General features: G+C 47.3%; 1 protein-coding gene across 1 annotated transcript in view; it reads left to right on the plus strand.

The window, feature by feature from the left end:
- Positions 1-4,626: 4,626 nt before the first annotated feature.
- The window catches only part of WDR86 (WD repeat domain 86), a 29,315-nt gene continuing 16,771 nt past the window's right edge, over positions 4,627-17,170 (plus strand). The window contains exons 1-3 of the mRNA XM_065400037.1: positions 4,627-4,789; positions 11,147-11,288; positions 14,185-14,608. Coding sequence (XP_065256109.1) covers positions 4,627-4,789; positions 11,147-11,288; positions 14,185-14,608 — 729 coding nt within the window. The remainder of the gene's footprint in view (positions 4,790-11,146; positions 11,289-14,184; positions 14,609-17,170) is intronic.

The raw sequence follows: 17,170 nt of genomic DNA on the forward strand, positions 1-17,170 counted from the left end.
GAGAGAAGAAGAAGAAGTTAACCATATGCTCTTCTTTGTGGGCGTGATATATTAGGTCTGTCTTCTGTCAGCCATAATGCGCTGCACTGAATATGATTCCTTCTGAAGTATGTTTAATTTGTGCATTTCTTTACACTGGAATAATTTATATAGATAGCAACCCTTTGGGGCAGGGAACTTATCTTCTTATGTATCTGTAAAATGGCTAGTGTATTTTTGTCACTAAATACAATAACAATAATAAGGTGGGTTGTCCCCTGACAGTATCTTGCAGATCTTGCCTAGTGCTAGAAGGATGGTTTTGTGGCTAAAAAAGACTGGGAACCAGGAGAAATGCATTCTGTTCCCACCTCTGCCACAGACTTCTTGAGTGAACTTGGGCAGTCATTTGTCCTCTGCATCTCAGTTGCCCATTTGTTACATAAAAACCTGGGTTCTGTTCCTGATTGAGCCACGGACCTGCTGTGTGATTTGTTGGATCAAATCACTTCTCCTTTCTGTATCTCTATTTCTCCTCCTCTCCTTTGTATATTTAGGCCATGTCTACACTTAAAAGCTTACAGTGGCACAGCTGTACCGATGCTGCTGTAAGATTGCTTGTATAGCCGTGTTATGCTAGTTAAAACCAGCTCAACGAGCAGCGGTAGCTATGTTGGCAGGAGAGTGTCTCCCGCTGATATAAGAACATAAGAACTGCCATACTGGGTCAGACCAAAGGTCCATTTAGCCCAATATCCTGTCTTCCGACAGTGAACAATGCCAGGTGCTTCAGAAGGAATGAACAGAACAGGTAATCATCAAGTGATCCATCTGCTTTCACCACAGGTGCTGACTTATTTTTCCTGGTGGGTGCTCCACCCCTGTTCGCCCCAAGGCCATGCCCTCAATCTGCCCTTTCCCCTGAGGCCCCACCCTCACTCCGCCTCTTCCTGCCCCTGCTCCGCTCCCTCCCTTGAGCCCCACACCCACCGATCACTGCTCTTCACCCTCCCCCTAGCACCTTCCGCCAGCAGCGAAACAACTGATGGGTGGCCCCGCCAAACAACCATGGCTGGTGTGTGCTGAGCACACCCTATGCCTGTCGCCCAGTCCCAGCTTCTGGCAAACAGACGCCATCCCACGACATAGCGCTATGCACACGCGTGCTTATGCCAGCAAAATGTATGTCACTCGGCTGTGTTTTTGCACACCCCTAAGCGACAAAAGTTTTGCCGGCATAAGCGCTAGTGTAGACGTGGCCTAAGACTATAGCTCTTTGGTGCCGGGACTGTCTCTTTCTACATATTTATAAAAATAACAGGAGTACTTGTGGCACCTTAGAGACTAACAAATTTATTAGAGCATAAGCTTTCGTGGGCTACAACCCACTTCTTTGGATGCATATAGAGTGAACCATATATTGAGGAGATATATATACACACACATACAGAGAGCATGAACAGGTGGGAGTTGTCTTACCAACTCTGAGAGGCCAATTAAGTAAGAGAAAAAAAACTTTTGAAGTGATAATCAAGATGGTTCAGTACAGACAGTTTGATAAGAAGCAAGTGTGAAAATACTTACAAGGGGAGATAGATTCAATGTTTGTAATGGCTCAGCCATTCCCAATCCCTATTTAGCCCTGAGTTGATTGTGTCTAGTTTGCATATCAATTCCAGCTCAGCAGTCTCTCGTTGGAGTCTGTTTTTGAAGTTTTTCTGTTTTAAGATAGCCACCCGCAGGTCTGTCAAAGAATGGCCAGACAGGTTAAAGTGTTCTCCCACTACATATTTATACAGTGCCCAACACAATGGGCCCTGATCTTAGTTGGGGCCTTTGGGCACGGTAAAAAAAGAATGCTTCCTTATGTCACAGGGGTGTTGTGAGACAATTAGTGCATGTAAAAACCCTTCCGATTCCTAGGATGCAAAGTGTTAGAGAAGTAAAAAAAAAAAAAAAAAAAGTCCTGTGATGAAGCCAACTTCCTCTAGGACCTAGCGGAAGCCGGAGGGGTGGTGGTTTGGTCCCCTGCGCAGCTGATTGACAGACAAGCTGAGCTCTGAACCAGCACGTTAATGAGAACCAGGGAGAAGGCGCTGGAAGGGGCTGAAGAGAGAATGGGTCGGGGATGCCTGTAGGGACCTCGGCATGAAGTTCAGATGAAGCTCTTCAGACAGGCGCAGCTGAAGGGGAGCCAGGACCCGGACAAAAGGTAGCGTGCGCGGAACATGAAACCTCTTTCCCTGCACTGCAGCAGCTACCACAATGCCTGGGGCTAAGCCCGGGCTAAAGATCATCCCCACGAGCATCTCCCCAGCAGGACCCACGCTTGGGAAAGTTTAGGCTTTAGGGGCTTGCTAGGCTGGGGGCCCCTCTCCCAAGGTTTTTCCCTTGCCCCTACTCAGGCAGGGCGATGGATCTGCCTGGAGGTGAGTTTTAGTCGGTGACTGGCTTGTTTTCTCGGTGCCCCCCCCCCGGACTTTCCCTGCCCCGCTCCCAGTGTGCGGGGAGAAAGTTCCTTGTTTCAAAGGACAAATCTCGCTGCTGCTGCTGCTGCAGGAACGTGTCTCTGCCCCCTGCAGACGAGCCCGGGGACGCTTTATTTTCTGGTCTTCTCCAACAAGTGGGCGCCTCTGCCCCACGGACGCTGGGAAACAGGATCTTCCTCGCCCCCCCTGGCGGGTTGCAGTGAGGTAAGGAACGGGGATCGGGGGTTCCCCTGGGGAAGGTGGCGAGGCAGCACAGACATGGGGGTGTGTGTGGCCAGTATAGGGCTGGGGTGGAAGCACGGAAGAGGGGAAGGCTGGATGGCCTGGGATGACATGGAGGCAGTACAGCTATGGGGGGGGGGGGTCTCCTTTCCTGGGGAGTGTCAAAGGAAACAGCATGGGGGGGGGTCGTATGTGGGGGAGTCGGGCTGCACTATTTGGGGAGGGGGTGTGTGCTTGGGGGCATTAGGAGCAAAATAGCCCTATGGGGGACAACTGGGGGTTGGGCAGTGGGGGGGCACCTATGTGAGGGGGCAAGAGACAAAGGGGGAGTGCGAGTGTTAAGGAAGCAGCACAGACGTGGGGGGAGGGCGCAGGGGGAAGCAGCACAGACGTGGGGGAGGGGGACGCTGCTGTCCTGGGGGGGGGGGGTGTCTGCTCGGGAAGGGAGGGGAGGCTGGCAGGAGAGAAGCGGCACTGGCGTGGTGGGGAACAGTCAGATTGGGGCTCCTCTCTTGGGGGTGGGGAAAGGCAGGAGGGGATCAGCACAGCCATGGGGGGGCCGAGAGGGGCTTCTCCTGGGGGGGAAGGGCAGAAGGAGAGCAGCACAGCCATGGGCGGCGTGAGAGGGGGCTCCTCCCTGGGGGTGGAGAAGGGCAGGAGGGGATCAGCACAGCCATGGGGGAGGGAGGGGGGGCTGAAAGGGGACTTCTCCTGGGGGGGGAGGGCAGAAGGAGAGCAGCGCAGCCAGAGGGGTGGGAGGGGATGAGCACAGAGATGCGGGGTGGGGATTTTCTCTCTCCTGGGGATAGGAGGCGGCCTGGGGGGCTGAGCACAGAGATGGGCATGGGGAGGGGTCTCCTCTCTGATGGTAGGAGCCATTCGGGGTTTATCGTCCTGTTTGATTTTACACAGAGGTTGAGATTTTTTGGGAGGAGGGTGGGGAAGGTGAGGAGATAACCCAGGGAAAGAGAGGAGAGCCCTTGCCTGGTTTCCCATCTCCCCTCGGTGGGAGGAGCAGGCAGAAACCTGTGTGCTTGTACCTCAGAGGAGGGGCACCACAGAGAGCAAACCTGCCCTGGCCCCTGCCCCTGGGACGGGAGAGGAGGTGGTGTGGGCATTCTCACTGCTCTCTTTGGCATATGACCTCTTTTCTAATGTGTCTATTCAGGACTTGACACAAAGGTGATGAAGAAGTGCTAAAGGCAGAGTTAGGGGTGCGAGAGAGCGGTGCTTAGAAAGGACAGGTTTTGTGGGGCCAGGGCGAGGGTCACTGGGCTGACATCATGTCCAGTCAGTTCAGTTTGATAATACTGCATTGGCATGACAAGCTACACATGTTTTGCAAACTGTAGAAAAGACTGACCTCTGTCAGGACTGGGCTTTATGCTGCTTTAAGGTGTTAATCCCCTGTGTCTAGTCAGACCTGGCTTTAAACCTTCCAAGGATACATGAGAATCCTCTGGGATGGTCAGGACACCAGATTATTGGCAGTACAGCCGGAGCAGTGGGAGCTACCAGTGCTCTTCACTGCAGAAAATCAAGCCCTTTCTTATAACCAGAATAAAGTGCATGTGGCAAGGTGGCAACATAGATTCAGCCCCGTGCCCTATAGCAGTGAGAATTGCTGCATTTCCCATGTTTACTCATAAAGGGACAGGGATTGGTTAGTTTAATATGTCCTGGCCAGGGGAGGGGAAGAGGGTAACTATCCATGCTAAGGATCAGTTAGTGTTGTGTGTCCTGTTCTGTGACCTTGTGCATTTTTGCAGGGGACTAGGGTAGCCTGCTGGTTTCTCAGGACCATAGTGATGGCTGAAGTTGGTCTCTGGGAGCCCGCTGCAGGCTCATACTACCTTCCTAGAGTGATGTGGAGCCAGTGAGTCAACCCCTGTCTGGGTCCTCTGCCTTTGCTGGGGCCTGTGCTGAGGCCAGCAGGATGGGGAGCAGTGGCTCGGCACTGAAGGTCTGTTCTGATCACCGAGGAGGCATCAACTGGCTCAGTCTGAGCCCAGACGGGCAGCACCTGCTGACGGGCAGTGAAGATGGCACTGCACGTCTCTGGAGCACAGCAGATAGCCAGTGCCATGGCCACTTCCAAGGTACAGTATGTGTCCCTTTTCTCCAGGCTCTGAGTCCAAGTACAGTTTATTCTAAGGTATGGTACAAACCTGACACAGCATGTTCTATCCTCTCCAGTCTCTGGAGCAGGTTGAGTGGCCAAATATCATGCTTAAGAATCAGTAAGAGTAATATTAACTAGAAGCTCTTTCATCCCAAAGCAAGTTTCAAACGTTACCACACAGAGGAATCCCTTTGCCTCTGGAGTAGAACACAGCAATTTAACTTCTGCTTCCTTACTGCAGTCCTCAGCTTCTCACCCAAGTGTAGTTGTGGGTTTGTTTGTTTTTTAATTTTTACTTTTATTCAGAACTTCTTGACCTTACAGTTGAGAAACAGACCTCAGTGAACAATGGGATTTTCTTCAGTAGAACAAAACATCCCCATGTGTCTAATGCAAAATTTTAGGCTTTTTCTTCTGAAATTGTTTTTACCTGTTTGAGATTTACATCTTCCTACACAATCCCTAGACTAACCTCAAAATGATTAAAGAATGCAGAAACCCTGCAGGAGGGGATTGTGAATTGAAATCTTGAATTTCCTATGTTAAAACCGCCCTTTAGATAACTTCCTGCATACTCCTTTAGGATTATAATTATTTTTTTAATTCACTCAATAACTGTTGGATATATTCACAACCAGGTCTACTTACTGCTAGGGTTTGGGGCTCTACCCACACATAATCTCCCTTAAGTATGTTGGTTAGTTTCAATTCTACATGAAATAGTTTATCATATTTAATGGAAAAAATCATATAAATTTGGTGTTGTGAAAGTCACCATACTGACAGCCCTCTGCCAAAAGAACAAACACCACTACAAGCTTCCCCCACAACATAGCCAAGATGCCTCAACCCTAACCCATCAGTGAAGCCTTGTCTACAATGAGGTTTTTGTGAATTATGCACTATTTACTCCTGGGGGAATTCTGCGACAAAACATTAAAAATTCTGCGCAAAATATTTCAAAATTCTGCATATCTTATTAGTTAAAATAACACAATATAATCACTCCAGTTTCGATTATTTTGTTAATTTATTTCAAAATACCTGTCAGCAAGTATATCTGTAACAATATAGACAACAAAAAAGATTCAGGAAATGTTTTTGACAAATAGATTCCTTAATAGACATATTAATACAGAACTTTGAGTAATAATTCATTTAAACTACAATAAAGAAACACATTTCTAGAGCCCTGCTTGGATACAAAACTGTGTATCTGCATCTGATCTGTGATCCGCAAAAGTTGTCTGCGAATATCCACAGATATCAGCGGATTTGCATGGCTCTACTTGCTGTGGCCGGGCTGAGGATCTGAGGCACCCCGTCCCCGCTGGAGCCGGGTCATGGAGAGCCACGCGGGCAGCTGTGGGGAGCCGTCATGGACCCTCCACCTGCCCTTGGCCGGGCAGAGAGCTGGGGGGTGGGGACATGGCTGGGGGCTGCTCTCAGTCCCTCCCCTGCACCGCAGGCAGGTGGACAGTCTGCTGTGGCTCCCCACAGCTCCCCGGCTGGGCTCAAGCTGGCCTGGCCGGGGGGAAGGGCGAGTGGGACCTTGGTAGAGGAAGAAGAGGGGGAAGGGGAGGAGTCCGCCCCTGTGAAGAGTGGATGGGCAAGGCCCCTCCTGGCCCCCTATTCCAGCACCACTGGTCACTGCTGCATGGTGACCTGTGGAGCTGCTCGGGCCCCCCACCCAGGGCAGGTGGAGGTCCATGACTCCACGCCAGCTCCCCACAGCTGCCCACTCGGCTCTCCCTGACCCGGCTCTGGCCGGGGGGTGGGGTAGGGCCTTGGAGCCGCAGTCTAGCCATGATCAAAGCCACATAGGCAGCTGTGAGGAGCCGCGGATTCACGGACCCTCCACCTGCTCCGGGCAAGGACTCGGGCTGGGGGCTGCTCGGGTCCCCCGCACCACGGGCAATGAGAGGGTCTACCGCGGCTCCCCACAGCTGCCCACGGGGCTCTTATCATGGCTGGGCTGCGGCTCTGAGCGCCCTCCCTCCCCCGGCCAGAGCTGGGTCGGGGAGAGCTGCGCTGGCAGCTGTGGGGTGTCTGGGTCCCTCCACCTGCCCTGGGCAGAGGATCTGGGGGTCAGGGAAACGGGCCGGGGGCTGCTCGGGTCCCCCACCCACAGCAGGTGGAGGGTCTGCCACGACTCCCCACAGCTGCCAGCGCGGCTCTCTCTGACCCAGCTCTGGCCAGTGGGGGACGGGCCCTTGGAGCCGCAGCCTGGCCATGATAAGAGCCAGCTGTTGGGAGTCACGGTGGACCCTCCACCTGCCCTGGGCAGGGGGCCTGAGCAGCCCCCAGTCCATGTCCCTGCACCCCAGGTGCCCCGCCCAGGGCAGGTGGAGAGTCCGCACCATGGTTCTTCACAGCTGCCTGCCTGGCTCTTACCGTCAGAGCCCTGCGCGGATACAAAATTTGTATCTGCATCCGAGCGGCTATCTGCAAAAATGGTCCACGGATATAAAGCGGATACCCGCGGATTTGCAGGGATCTATTTATTTCCCGCACCTCTCAGAAACAGTGCAAAGGTTTGGGAGAGTCGGGGTAACAGAGGAGCTGAGGGAGAGGGAAGTAATTGCTGGGAAGCAGCCTGGGAGTGAACCTGGAGGGTTGTTGGGTGTGGGTGGAAGAAGTGTGGAACAGTTGTTTTTTGGGAGGGGTTGTTAGGAAATTGGGGAGCCTCCCCCATGCAGTCCCTGGCTAACCCCTAGCCTCTCCCATTCAGTCAGGCACATCTGCCTCTGTCCCCATGTGTTCCTGCACCCCCACTCAGCCACCCCTTCTCTGCCATCCCCATGTGGCCCTGCACTCCCACTCCCATTCAGCCCGTGACTCAATGCTATCACCCACTAGCTCCTGTGCTCCCGCCCCAGTCTGTCCCCCCCCACTAGCCCTTGTGAACCCCAGTCTATGTGACCCCCCCAGAAGCCACGTGCCCTGCTCTGTCCATCCCTCACATATCCTGTGCCTCCTCACCTGCCCCCACAGGCAGGGCACTGTGAGGAAAGCAGCCTCTTCTGCCCATGAGCCAGCTGTCCTCCTCTTACACCACAGTAGCCCCTGGTGGGTGAAAGGTGTAATTGCAGCGCCTCCCCTGGAGAATCTATTTTCTGAGTGTGTGTGGGGGGGAAATCTGTAGGGAACATGAATTTTGCATGTGTACAGTGGTGCAGAATTCCTCCAGGAGTAACTATTGTAGATAGTGGTGAAGTGATTCAGCCACCAGGTTGTCTAGATCAGTGGTTTTCAAACTTTTTTTCTGGTGACCCAGTTGAAGAAAATTGTTGATGCCCCCAACCCAACGGAGTTGGGGATGAGGGGTTCAGGGTGTGGGAGGGGGCTCTGGGTTGGGGCGGGGGGTTGGGGTGCGGGGGAGTCAGGGCTCTGGGCTGGGGGTGCAGGCTGTGGGGATGGGCCGGGATGAGGCGTTTGGGGTGCAGGAGGGGGCTTTGGGTTTGGGGGGGGCTCAGGGATGGGGTAGGGGTGTGGGGTTGGGGCGCAGGCTTACCTCTGGTGGCTCCCAGTCAGCGGCACAGCCGGAGTGCAGAGGCAGGTTTCCCACCTGTCCTGGCACCGTGGACCGCGCTGTGCCCCAGAAGCAGCCAGCAGCAGGTCCGGCTCCTAGGCGGAGGCGCGCAAACGGCTTTGTGTGGCTCTCGCCCGCAGGCACCACCACCCCCAGCTCCCATAGGCCAAGAACCACTAGGTTTTACTGGCCGGGCGCCAGGGTCCCTGGGTGCTGAGGAAGGCGACCCAGTGCCTTGCATTCCGCGACCCAGTACTGGGTCGTGACCCAAAGTTTGAAAACCACTGGTCTAGATCTGCTCAGAGCAGAATTATGTAGCATGGTGATAAAGATGCTGGTGGATGTCTACTCTAACACTCCCAAATTTGCTAACACTGGTGAAAGGTTTTCACAAAACCTCAGCATAGGTACAAGGGTTCATAGTATAGATCAGATGGCCTGATTCTTGACCAGTGTATTGAATCTGCTTATAAGGGGGCCAAATTTTGCTGTGGGTTGTTTTTTATGTTTGTTTGTTTTTTGGGTGCACATTACAGTCCCTGGGTAATTGGACTGAGGCCATCAAGCTTGCTTTTCATTGGCTGTTGATAACAACTGTTGGTCATGTGACCTAGGTTGGAATTGAGCCAGCAGCTAGAAGAGTACTAAATCACATTACTAATCTCCAGAGCCATCTTTTATTTACTTAAAATGCATCTCAGTTTACCTTTACTAGCGATACCATCTGGAAGGTCTCTTACTTTCTGGAAGTCAGCCACGTATTCATTTTATTGCAAAGAATTTATGCTCTAGTTGACAAGATGTGTAATATGCTGTCAGATTAACAATAAACAAATTCTTGAGCACGGCATGGTCTACAGTTAGTCTGACAGTATATTGCGTGTGTCCCTCTTCTAGATAAGTATTTGACTAAGAGCCTAGATTAGCTACAGCAGTTGTTGGATTCCAGAAAGTAGGATGTCCAGGTGCTACTGCTGTTAATGTGAATCAGTTTTGCTCTATTTTTGAAAGACTTGAGAGGATTGCAATAAGACTGAGCAAAAATGGATTAAAAATTTAAGAATGACAAATGTAGCAGGTCAAGTCAGAGAGGAACCCTTCATTAATCAAAGAATTCTATATCATTCTAGCACCTCAGGACTCTGGATTGCAGTAACATCTAATTGACCATTTTTAGTCACTTGTTTTAAGTCACATGTTTTTAATGCTGACAGTTAACTATGTCTGCTTGCCTCCTGATCCTTACCTCTACCCTTTCCCATTTCCCTCTTCTGCATAACTCTCCCTACTCTACCACTCCTTTCCCTATATCTTTGTTCCTTCCTCTTGCCCTCCAACCTCTTCTGCTTGTCATGTTCTACCTCTTTCCCCCTCCCCCGAGGGGGGCAAAAAACCTCAAACAAACCCCAAGCTACCTGGAATAATAATATTCATCACTTGTATTATAACAGCGCCTAGAGGCTTCTCCTGAGATTGGGGTTCCATTGTGCTAGGCACTGTACAGCCGCATAGTAAGAGATGTTACCCCAAGAGTAAGCAATCTAAACAGATAAAACAAAGCGGGGCTGGGAGGTGGGGGAAAGTATTATACCCCTAGTTTAAAGATAGGGAACCAAGGCCCAGAGAGATGTTGTGACAAGGCCAAATTGGAAGGCTATGGCAGAGCTGGTGGGAATTGAATCTTGAACTCATGAGTCCCAGTAAAATACACTTAATGGTACAATCAAATAACAACTCAACCTAAATGTTGTAACCCTTGTCCTCCTTGCCTCTATTCCCACACTTTTGTTTGAGTGTAAACTCTTTAGGGCAGGGACCGTGTCTATTTTTAATCTGACAATAAAGCCTAGTACGCTCTGATCACTGTATAAATAGTAATGACAATGCCTTTATTCTTTCTCTCTACTTTATTTGCTTAAAGAGCTACTATTGCCATTAAAAGCATATGTAATATTTCTATTTATTAGATATAATGGGGGGGGGGAATACAGCTGATTTACTTTTCATCACTCATGTTCTTTTAGTTGCTTGCATTTCACTCATATTGATTGGACTATTAAATTAGATTGGTAACTAAACTTTCCAATTAGTCTTTTGTATTTCAGGATTTCCTGCACTAGCCCAGTGCTGCTGTTTGTCTAAAAAACCAGAGGGTAATGTTGAAATACACTTTTTTCACCAAATTAAAAAAGAGCAGAGGAAAGACACATATTTATATAGTGAAGCAAATTCCTTACTCCTTTGAACTCAATTGATTTCAGTTGAGTTACACCAAGGATGAATTTGGCTCATTGTTTCCATAATAACCTTTAAAACAACAAGAAGCTCAGTGATGGGCCTTAAGCTGGTTGAGAGTAATCCTTGAAATGATCCACCATACCTCTGTTCAGTGGTCCTGGAACAATTTTTATAGTGGGGGAATGCGGAAACCATGTATTTGGATTGTTACTACTTCAAGCCCGGGGGTGCGGTAGCACCCCCAGCACCCCTAGTTCCAGCACCTATGCCTCTGTTCATTTATTCCTTATACCAGTGAAGCTGTAAAAACAAAGATGGAGTTCATGCTTTTAAAATTAAAAGTGCTGTGTTTTCCACGAGCTCTTGCTTGTGATGAACTCGGTTGTGGATTTTAAAACTAGAGCCTCAAAAGTATTAAGGTCTGGGGTTTTGGATCAGGCCAATTTCAAACTAAGTTCTTTTTTTTTTTTTTTTTAATTAAACTAAAGAGAGCATGTCACAGCTTGCCAGGTCTGTTCTGTTTGCAACATACTGAATATTTTTTATCTCCCTCATTGTTCCTAGGACATGAAAGCTACATCACCTTTTGCCACTTAGAAAATGAGGTTGCATTCACATGTAGTGCAGATCACACAATTAGAAAGTGGGACGTGATGACAGGCCAGTGTCTGGCCATTTACCGAGGGCACACATCAATTGTCAACAGGTTGGTAATACAGATTCTTCACTTAAGAGGATCATTCCATTGTGCTTCTGTAACTTGACACCAGATACATTGTATGCAGCTGTTGTAGCCCTGTGGGTCCCAGGATGTTAGAGAGACAAGGCGGGTGAGGTAATACACCTCTACCCCGATATAACGTGACCCAATATAACACGAATTCGGATATAACGCGGTAAAGCAGTGCTCCGGAGGGGCGGGGCTGCGCACTCCGGTGGATCAAAGCAAGTTCGATATAACGCGGTTTCACCTATAACGCGGTAAGATTTTTTGGCTCCCGAGGACAGCGTTATATTGAGGTAGAGGTGTATCTTTTGTGGGACCTGAGGACAAGCTCTGTGTAGCTCGAAAGCTTGTCTCTCTCTCCAACTGATGTTGGTCCAACAAAAATATTATCTCACACACCTTGTCTCTCTACCAATAAATTGGTTTTTTACAGTAATCTCCATTACACAACTAAATGGGTTGTGTAAATCTTTGACTCTCTGCTACTCATGTTCTTTGCTGTAATGATGAGTTATCCTAGCAACAGTGCTGACACAGCTATAGACTGGAGATGGGAGAACAGCAAAAGGCTCACAGCATGGTGAATCTGCCACTGGGAATGGAATTCTAGAAGAAACTGCTCAGTTGAAAGCAGATGTCTGTGATAAATAGATTTTAAAAGCAGCATGTCAGCCATTCTTGTTAGCAAAAAGGACATGGTCCTGTTTGAATGATTTATTCCTTATTGTTAAAACTAAGTTTAAAACGACACTGTGACTTCTTACTGAACTTGAATATTCCCTAGCTTGTTATCATAGGGTTTCTCCTGATTGCTGGAAAATACTTACTTATTTAGGAATAGAGCAATTGAAGCATTTGTTTTGAAAGGAAAAAAACAAATACACACATGTAACAGAATCCCTAAACAGATAGGAGGAGAGAGCTCAAATACTGGGTCAGCCAGTTTTCATGACATCTTCAATTAAAGGAACACCAAAACATTGCCCATTTTAGATGGCTGCCTTCGCAGCCTGAAAGATGCCAAAGGGCCATGTCTAACTTACGGACAAGAAGGTGGTTAGAAGTATCCTCCCCACCCTGCCCTGTCTCTAATTCGGATGTTTGGCTTCTTGATCTAAGTGGACCAGCTGCTTTTTCTCATTAAGGTGAAGGTGCTATTAACTGCTGTGTAGAACTTCATGGGCTGCATATGCTGCTCGTTGATCAGATCTTCTGTCGTCCAGTGGATGGAGTGCTGGCCTGGGTGTCTGATCCTACGTCTGTCGCTGACTCCCTTTGAGAGTTTAAGGAAGTCACTTAACCTCTCTCTGCTTCAGTTTCTCTGGCTATGTCTACACTACAGCTTTTGTCAGCATAATTTATGTTGCTCGGGGGTGTGAATAAACCACCCCCCTAGTGACATAAATTACACCAACATAAGCGCTGGTGTGGACAGCACTATTTCGATGGCAGAGCTTCTCCTGCCAGTATAGGTAGCAGCCGCTCGCCGGGGCTGAAGTAGTTAAGCGGTTGAGAGAGCTCTCCCCCGCCTGCTTAGAGCAGCTACATTAAAGAGCTTACAGCAGCGCAGCTGTAGTGCATGGCTCTCTAGTGTAGCCATAGCCTCTATCTGTAAAATTGGGATAATGATGATTATCCTCTTTTTGTGAGATCCTTGGCTAAGTGTTTATTTAAATGTTGTCTTTAACCTGCCTGTTTGTCAGACAGTTGCATGATAATTGGTTTTAGGAACCATTTGTGGTTCAAGTTCTTGGAAACTAAATGTCTGATTAGTTTAATTGCTGTTATTGTTGGCTATTTTCTTAGGCCAGCATTTGGACAACTAAATAGCCATAATGAAAAATGAGCTGCTAAATAACAAGTTTAAAAAAGCAACTGATAACTAATGAATAACACATGGTAGCGCTGCTGGTCAAGGTTATTTTTTAGAGGGTGCCCAAAATTCGTCTATTTTAGGTGCCTAAATAAGTTACATGACTTCAAAATGCTGAATCAGGTTTTGTTTTTGGCTTGTTTTGGTTTTTTGGGGGGATGGAGAGGAAGGATAGCATGTGATTATGTATAATGCATATGCAACAGGACCAAATTAAGGTTGCACAAGCAACCTTAATTCTGGCATTTCCTAACTTCTGAATGCTTATATTTGCAACTTTAACATTCTTTTTATGTAGTTTTTTTACATGTAATTCATATAGTTAATGAAAACATCAGCAATTAAATGAGGATAAAAATTGTAAAAGGATTAAACTCTCATTCTTCAGGGTATAAATAATCCCTAATTAGCTGGGATTCGGAAGAAACTTCTTTTATGGGCAAGTTATTCCATATGTAATTGTCCACTATGGGATTTTTTTGTATCTTCCTCTGAAACATCTGGTGTTAGCCACTGTTGAAGCTAGGATAGCAGATTAGATGGACCTCTGATCTGGTTTGGCAAATCTTATGATCCTGGGAATCTTCCATTGTCAGTGTATCAGAAATCTAGATACTTCCTGCAGTGGGGAATTGGAGTTGTTGCTAACAACATGGTGTGCTAAACTGGAAGGGAAATGTTAAGAAGCAGAGAATCCAATACCAAAGGCGAAAACCTTGATGAACCCTGAATGGAGTAGTCTTCTGCCTTGCAATGTGCCTGTTTTCATTTGTAACTGGGTAAGGCTCTGAAGGACTGTGCCATGTCCTTGCGTGTGGCAATGAGGCGCTCACACTGATATAGTTAATATATCTGATGGTTGAACAATTATTTGAGGGACGGTTGCTGCTAGCGCTTCATTGCACTCTTGGTACAGTATCCTTTATGCAGTCACCGGGGGCGAGGGGGGTGGAAATTAAAGCACAAAGCAACAATGTGTATATAGTTGTTTATTTTTAACAGGATCCTGGTTGCCAAAGACTATCTATTTAGCGGCTCCTATGACAGGACAGCTCGGTGCTGGAGTGTGGACAAGGAGAAGCAAATCCAGGAATTCCGTGGCCATCGGAACTGTGTTCTGACTTTGGCTCACTACTCCTCCAGGGATGTTCTTGATGAGTCGGAGGAGGAGCAGGAGAAACTGAGCAGAGACTTCCTGGTGACAGGAAGCACAGACTGCACTGTTAAGGTCTGGTGGGTGTCAAGTGGGCGTTGCTATCAGACTCTGCTAGGGCACACTGGGGCTGTTTTATGCCTTATACTTGATGCTCCAAACAGGGAGTTATTTTCTGGCAGCACAGATTATACCATCCGAACATGGAATATTGTGACCGGCGAGCAGTTAAAAGTGTTCAAAGAGCATCAAGGATCGGTTATCTGTCTAGAGGTAAGAACCAGTATGTTTCATACTGCCACCTGGAGGTGGTTATCCACATTATACCATTCTTGGCCAAGAACTGAATAGGCCAAGGGGACTGAGCCACCTTCTTATACTCAGAAGAGGTTTCTCTGAGACAGTGTACAGAAATGACATGCAGGAAACCTGCCCAGTTGTTGCCTCATCCATAGCTAAAAAGCTTCAGTACTGACAAGCTATAAAACAAAATGTTTCAGTAAGCACGACTAAGAAGCACAAGCTTTAGTCTCAGACCACAAAGTAGCCAGAAACTGGGGTAAGCAAATGAAAATGGACTGTAATGAAAAGTGTTCGGTAGTTTTAACTATAGGCAGCGCTACATGCATAGGCCCTGCCTTAGAATACCATACATCAGTGGTGTCAGACCTCTTCAATCTGAGGGCCAGACATATTGTTTCAGAAAGATCAAGGGGTCACAGTGAGTAGTTCGGGGCTGATTTTTCTGTCTTGTTCCCTTTGCATTTTTCAGGTGGTGAAAAGGGAGCAGAAACCACCTGCAAGTCTCTGCTGGAGATTCCCCTGGCATATGGGGGGTGGTGTCTGGTGGGAATACAGCTGGGATATCCAGGTTTTATACTTCATTTCCTGTGGCTCCAGGTGCAAAAGACATGTTGGGGGGAGTGGGGACAGTGAAGTGGCAGGATTGGGCTGTGTTCTGGATTTCCTCAGTTGGCTTGTGGTCTCTTGAGTATCCCTGCCAGCTGGCACAAGCTAGAGTAGCCTCCAGGCTGTTCTAGGGGTAGAATCAGGGAGCTGTGAGTGGTGGTTGGTTCTTAGGTTTTCTTCTCTCCCCCCCCCCCCCGCCTCTTCAGCCCCCTCCCCCCCATACACACTTTCTTAGGCTGTCCTTTGCTAGGTGCTCTCATTGGATTAGGCAGAGCCCGTCAAGCTTCCAACCTGCTCCCTCTGAGACTTCCATTGCCTGTTACCTAACCAGGTTGTGGAGCAGCTAGAGCTACTCACTCTTTCCTCTCCCTGCAATGCAACACACGACCAGCGTGGCGGCTGCATCAGGGAAGGTACAGCAGCTGCTTGGAGACCGCTGGGGAGGGTGTAGGGATGCAGCTGATTCAGACCTATACATTTAAAAATGTCAGGGCATGGCTAAGGGAACATTTTCAATTCATAACCAAATACATGCTTTCCTTACCACAACAGTTTGGACAACCTTCCCTAAATATATACAGTACCTCTGAACCTGAGAATTTCCAAGATGTTCTACCAGCTGTCCCCAGAGATTGCTTCATCTACTACTGATGTACAGCCTCAGGGGGTATTTGTCAAAATGACACTGCAAGAGGAGGTTGCTCTGGTGGGGGAGTGGCATTATATGTGAAAGAAAGCATAGAGTCAAATAAAGTAAAAATTAGGGGTGTCAAGTGATTAAAAAAACTGCATGATTAAACAATAATAGAATACCATTTATTTAAATATTTTTGGGTGTTTTCTACATTTTCAATTATATTGATTTCAATTATAACACAGTGAACAGTGCTCACTTTATATTTATATTTTTATATTTGATTACAAGTTTCTGCATCGGAGTGTTGCTCTTTTAAGACTTCTGAAAGCATGCTCCACACCTCGTCCCTCTCAGATTTGGAAGGCACTTCAGATTCTTAAACCTTGGATCGAGTGCTGTAGCTATCTTTAGAAATCTCACATTGGTACCTTCTTTGTGTTTTGTCAAATCTGCAGAGAAAGTGTTCTTAAAACGAACAACATGTGCTGGGTCATCATCCGAGACTGCGATAACATGAAATATATGGCAGAATGCAAGTAAAACAGAGCAGGAGACATACAATTCTCCCCCAAGGAGTTCAGTCACTAATTTAATTAATGCGTTATTTTTTTTAACAAGCATCATCAGCATGGAAGCATGTCCTCTGGAATAGTGGTCAAAGCATGAAGGGGCATACGAATGTTTAGCAACATTAATTAGAATGTAAATACCTTGCAATGCCTGCTACAAAAGTGCCATGCAAATGCCTGTTCTCACTTTCTGGTGACATTGTAAATAAGAAGAGGGCAGCATTACCTCCTGTAAATGTAAACAAACTTGTTTGTCTGAGCGATTGGCTGAACAAGAAATAGGACTGAGTGGACTTGTAGGCTCTAAAGTTTTACACTGTTTTTGTTTTTGAGTGCAGTTATGTAACAAAAAATATCTACATTTGTAAGTTTCACTTTCATGACAAAGGGATTGCACTACAGTACTTGTATTAGGTGAATTGAAAAATACTATTTCTTTTGTTTATCATTTTTACAGTGCAAATATTTGTAATTAAAATATACACTTTGATTTCAATTACAACACAGAATACAATGTATTTGAAAATGTAGAAAAACATCCAAAATATTTCATAAATTTCAATTGCATTCTATTGTTTAACCGTGTGATTAAAACTGCAATTAATTGTAATTAATTTTTTTAATCGTGATTAATTTTTTTAGTTAATCGCGTGAGTTAACTGTGATTAATCAACAGCCCAAGTAAAAATCTTAAACAAACTGTACCATAGGATATCTAGT

This window comes from Emys orbicularis, chromosome 2, assembly GCF_028017835.1.
Source record: "Emys orbicularis isolate rEmyOrb1 chromosome 2, rEmyOrb1.hap1, whole genome shotgun sequence".
NCBI lineage: Eukaryota > Metazoa > Chordata > Testudines > Emydidae > Emys > Emys orbicularis.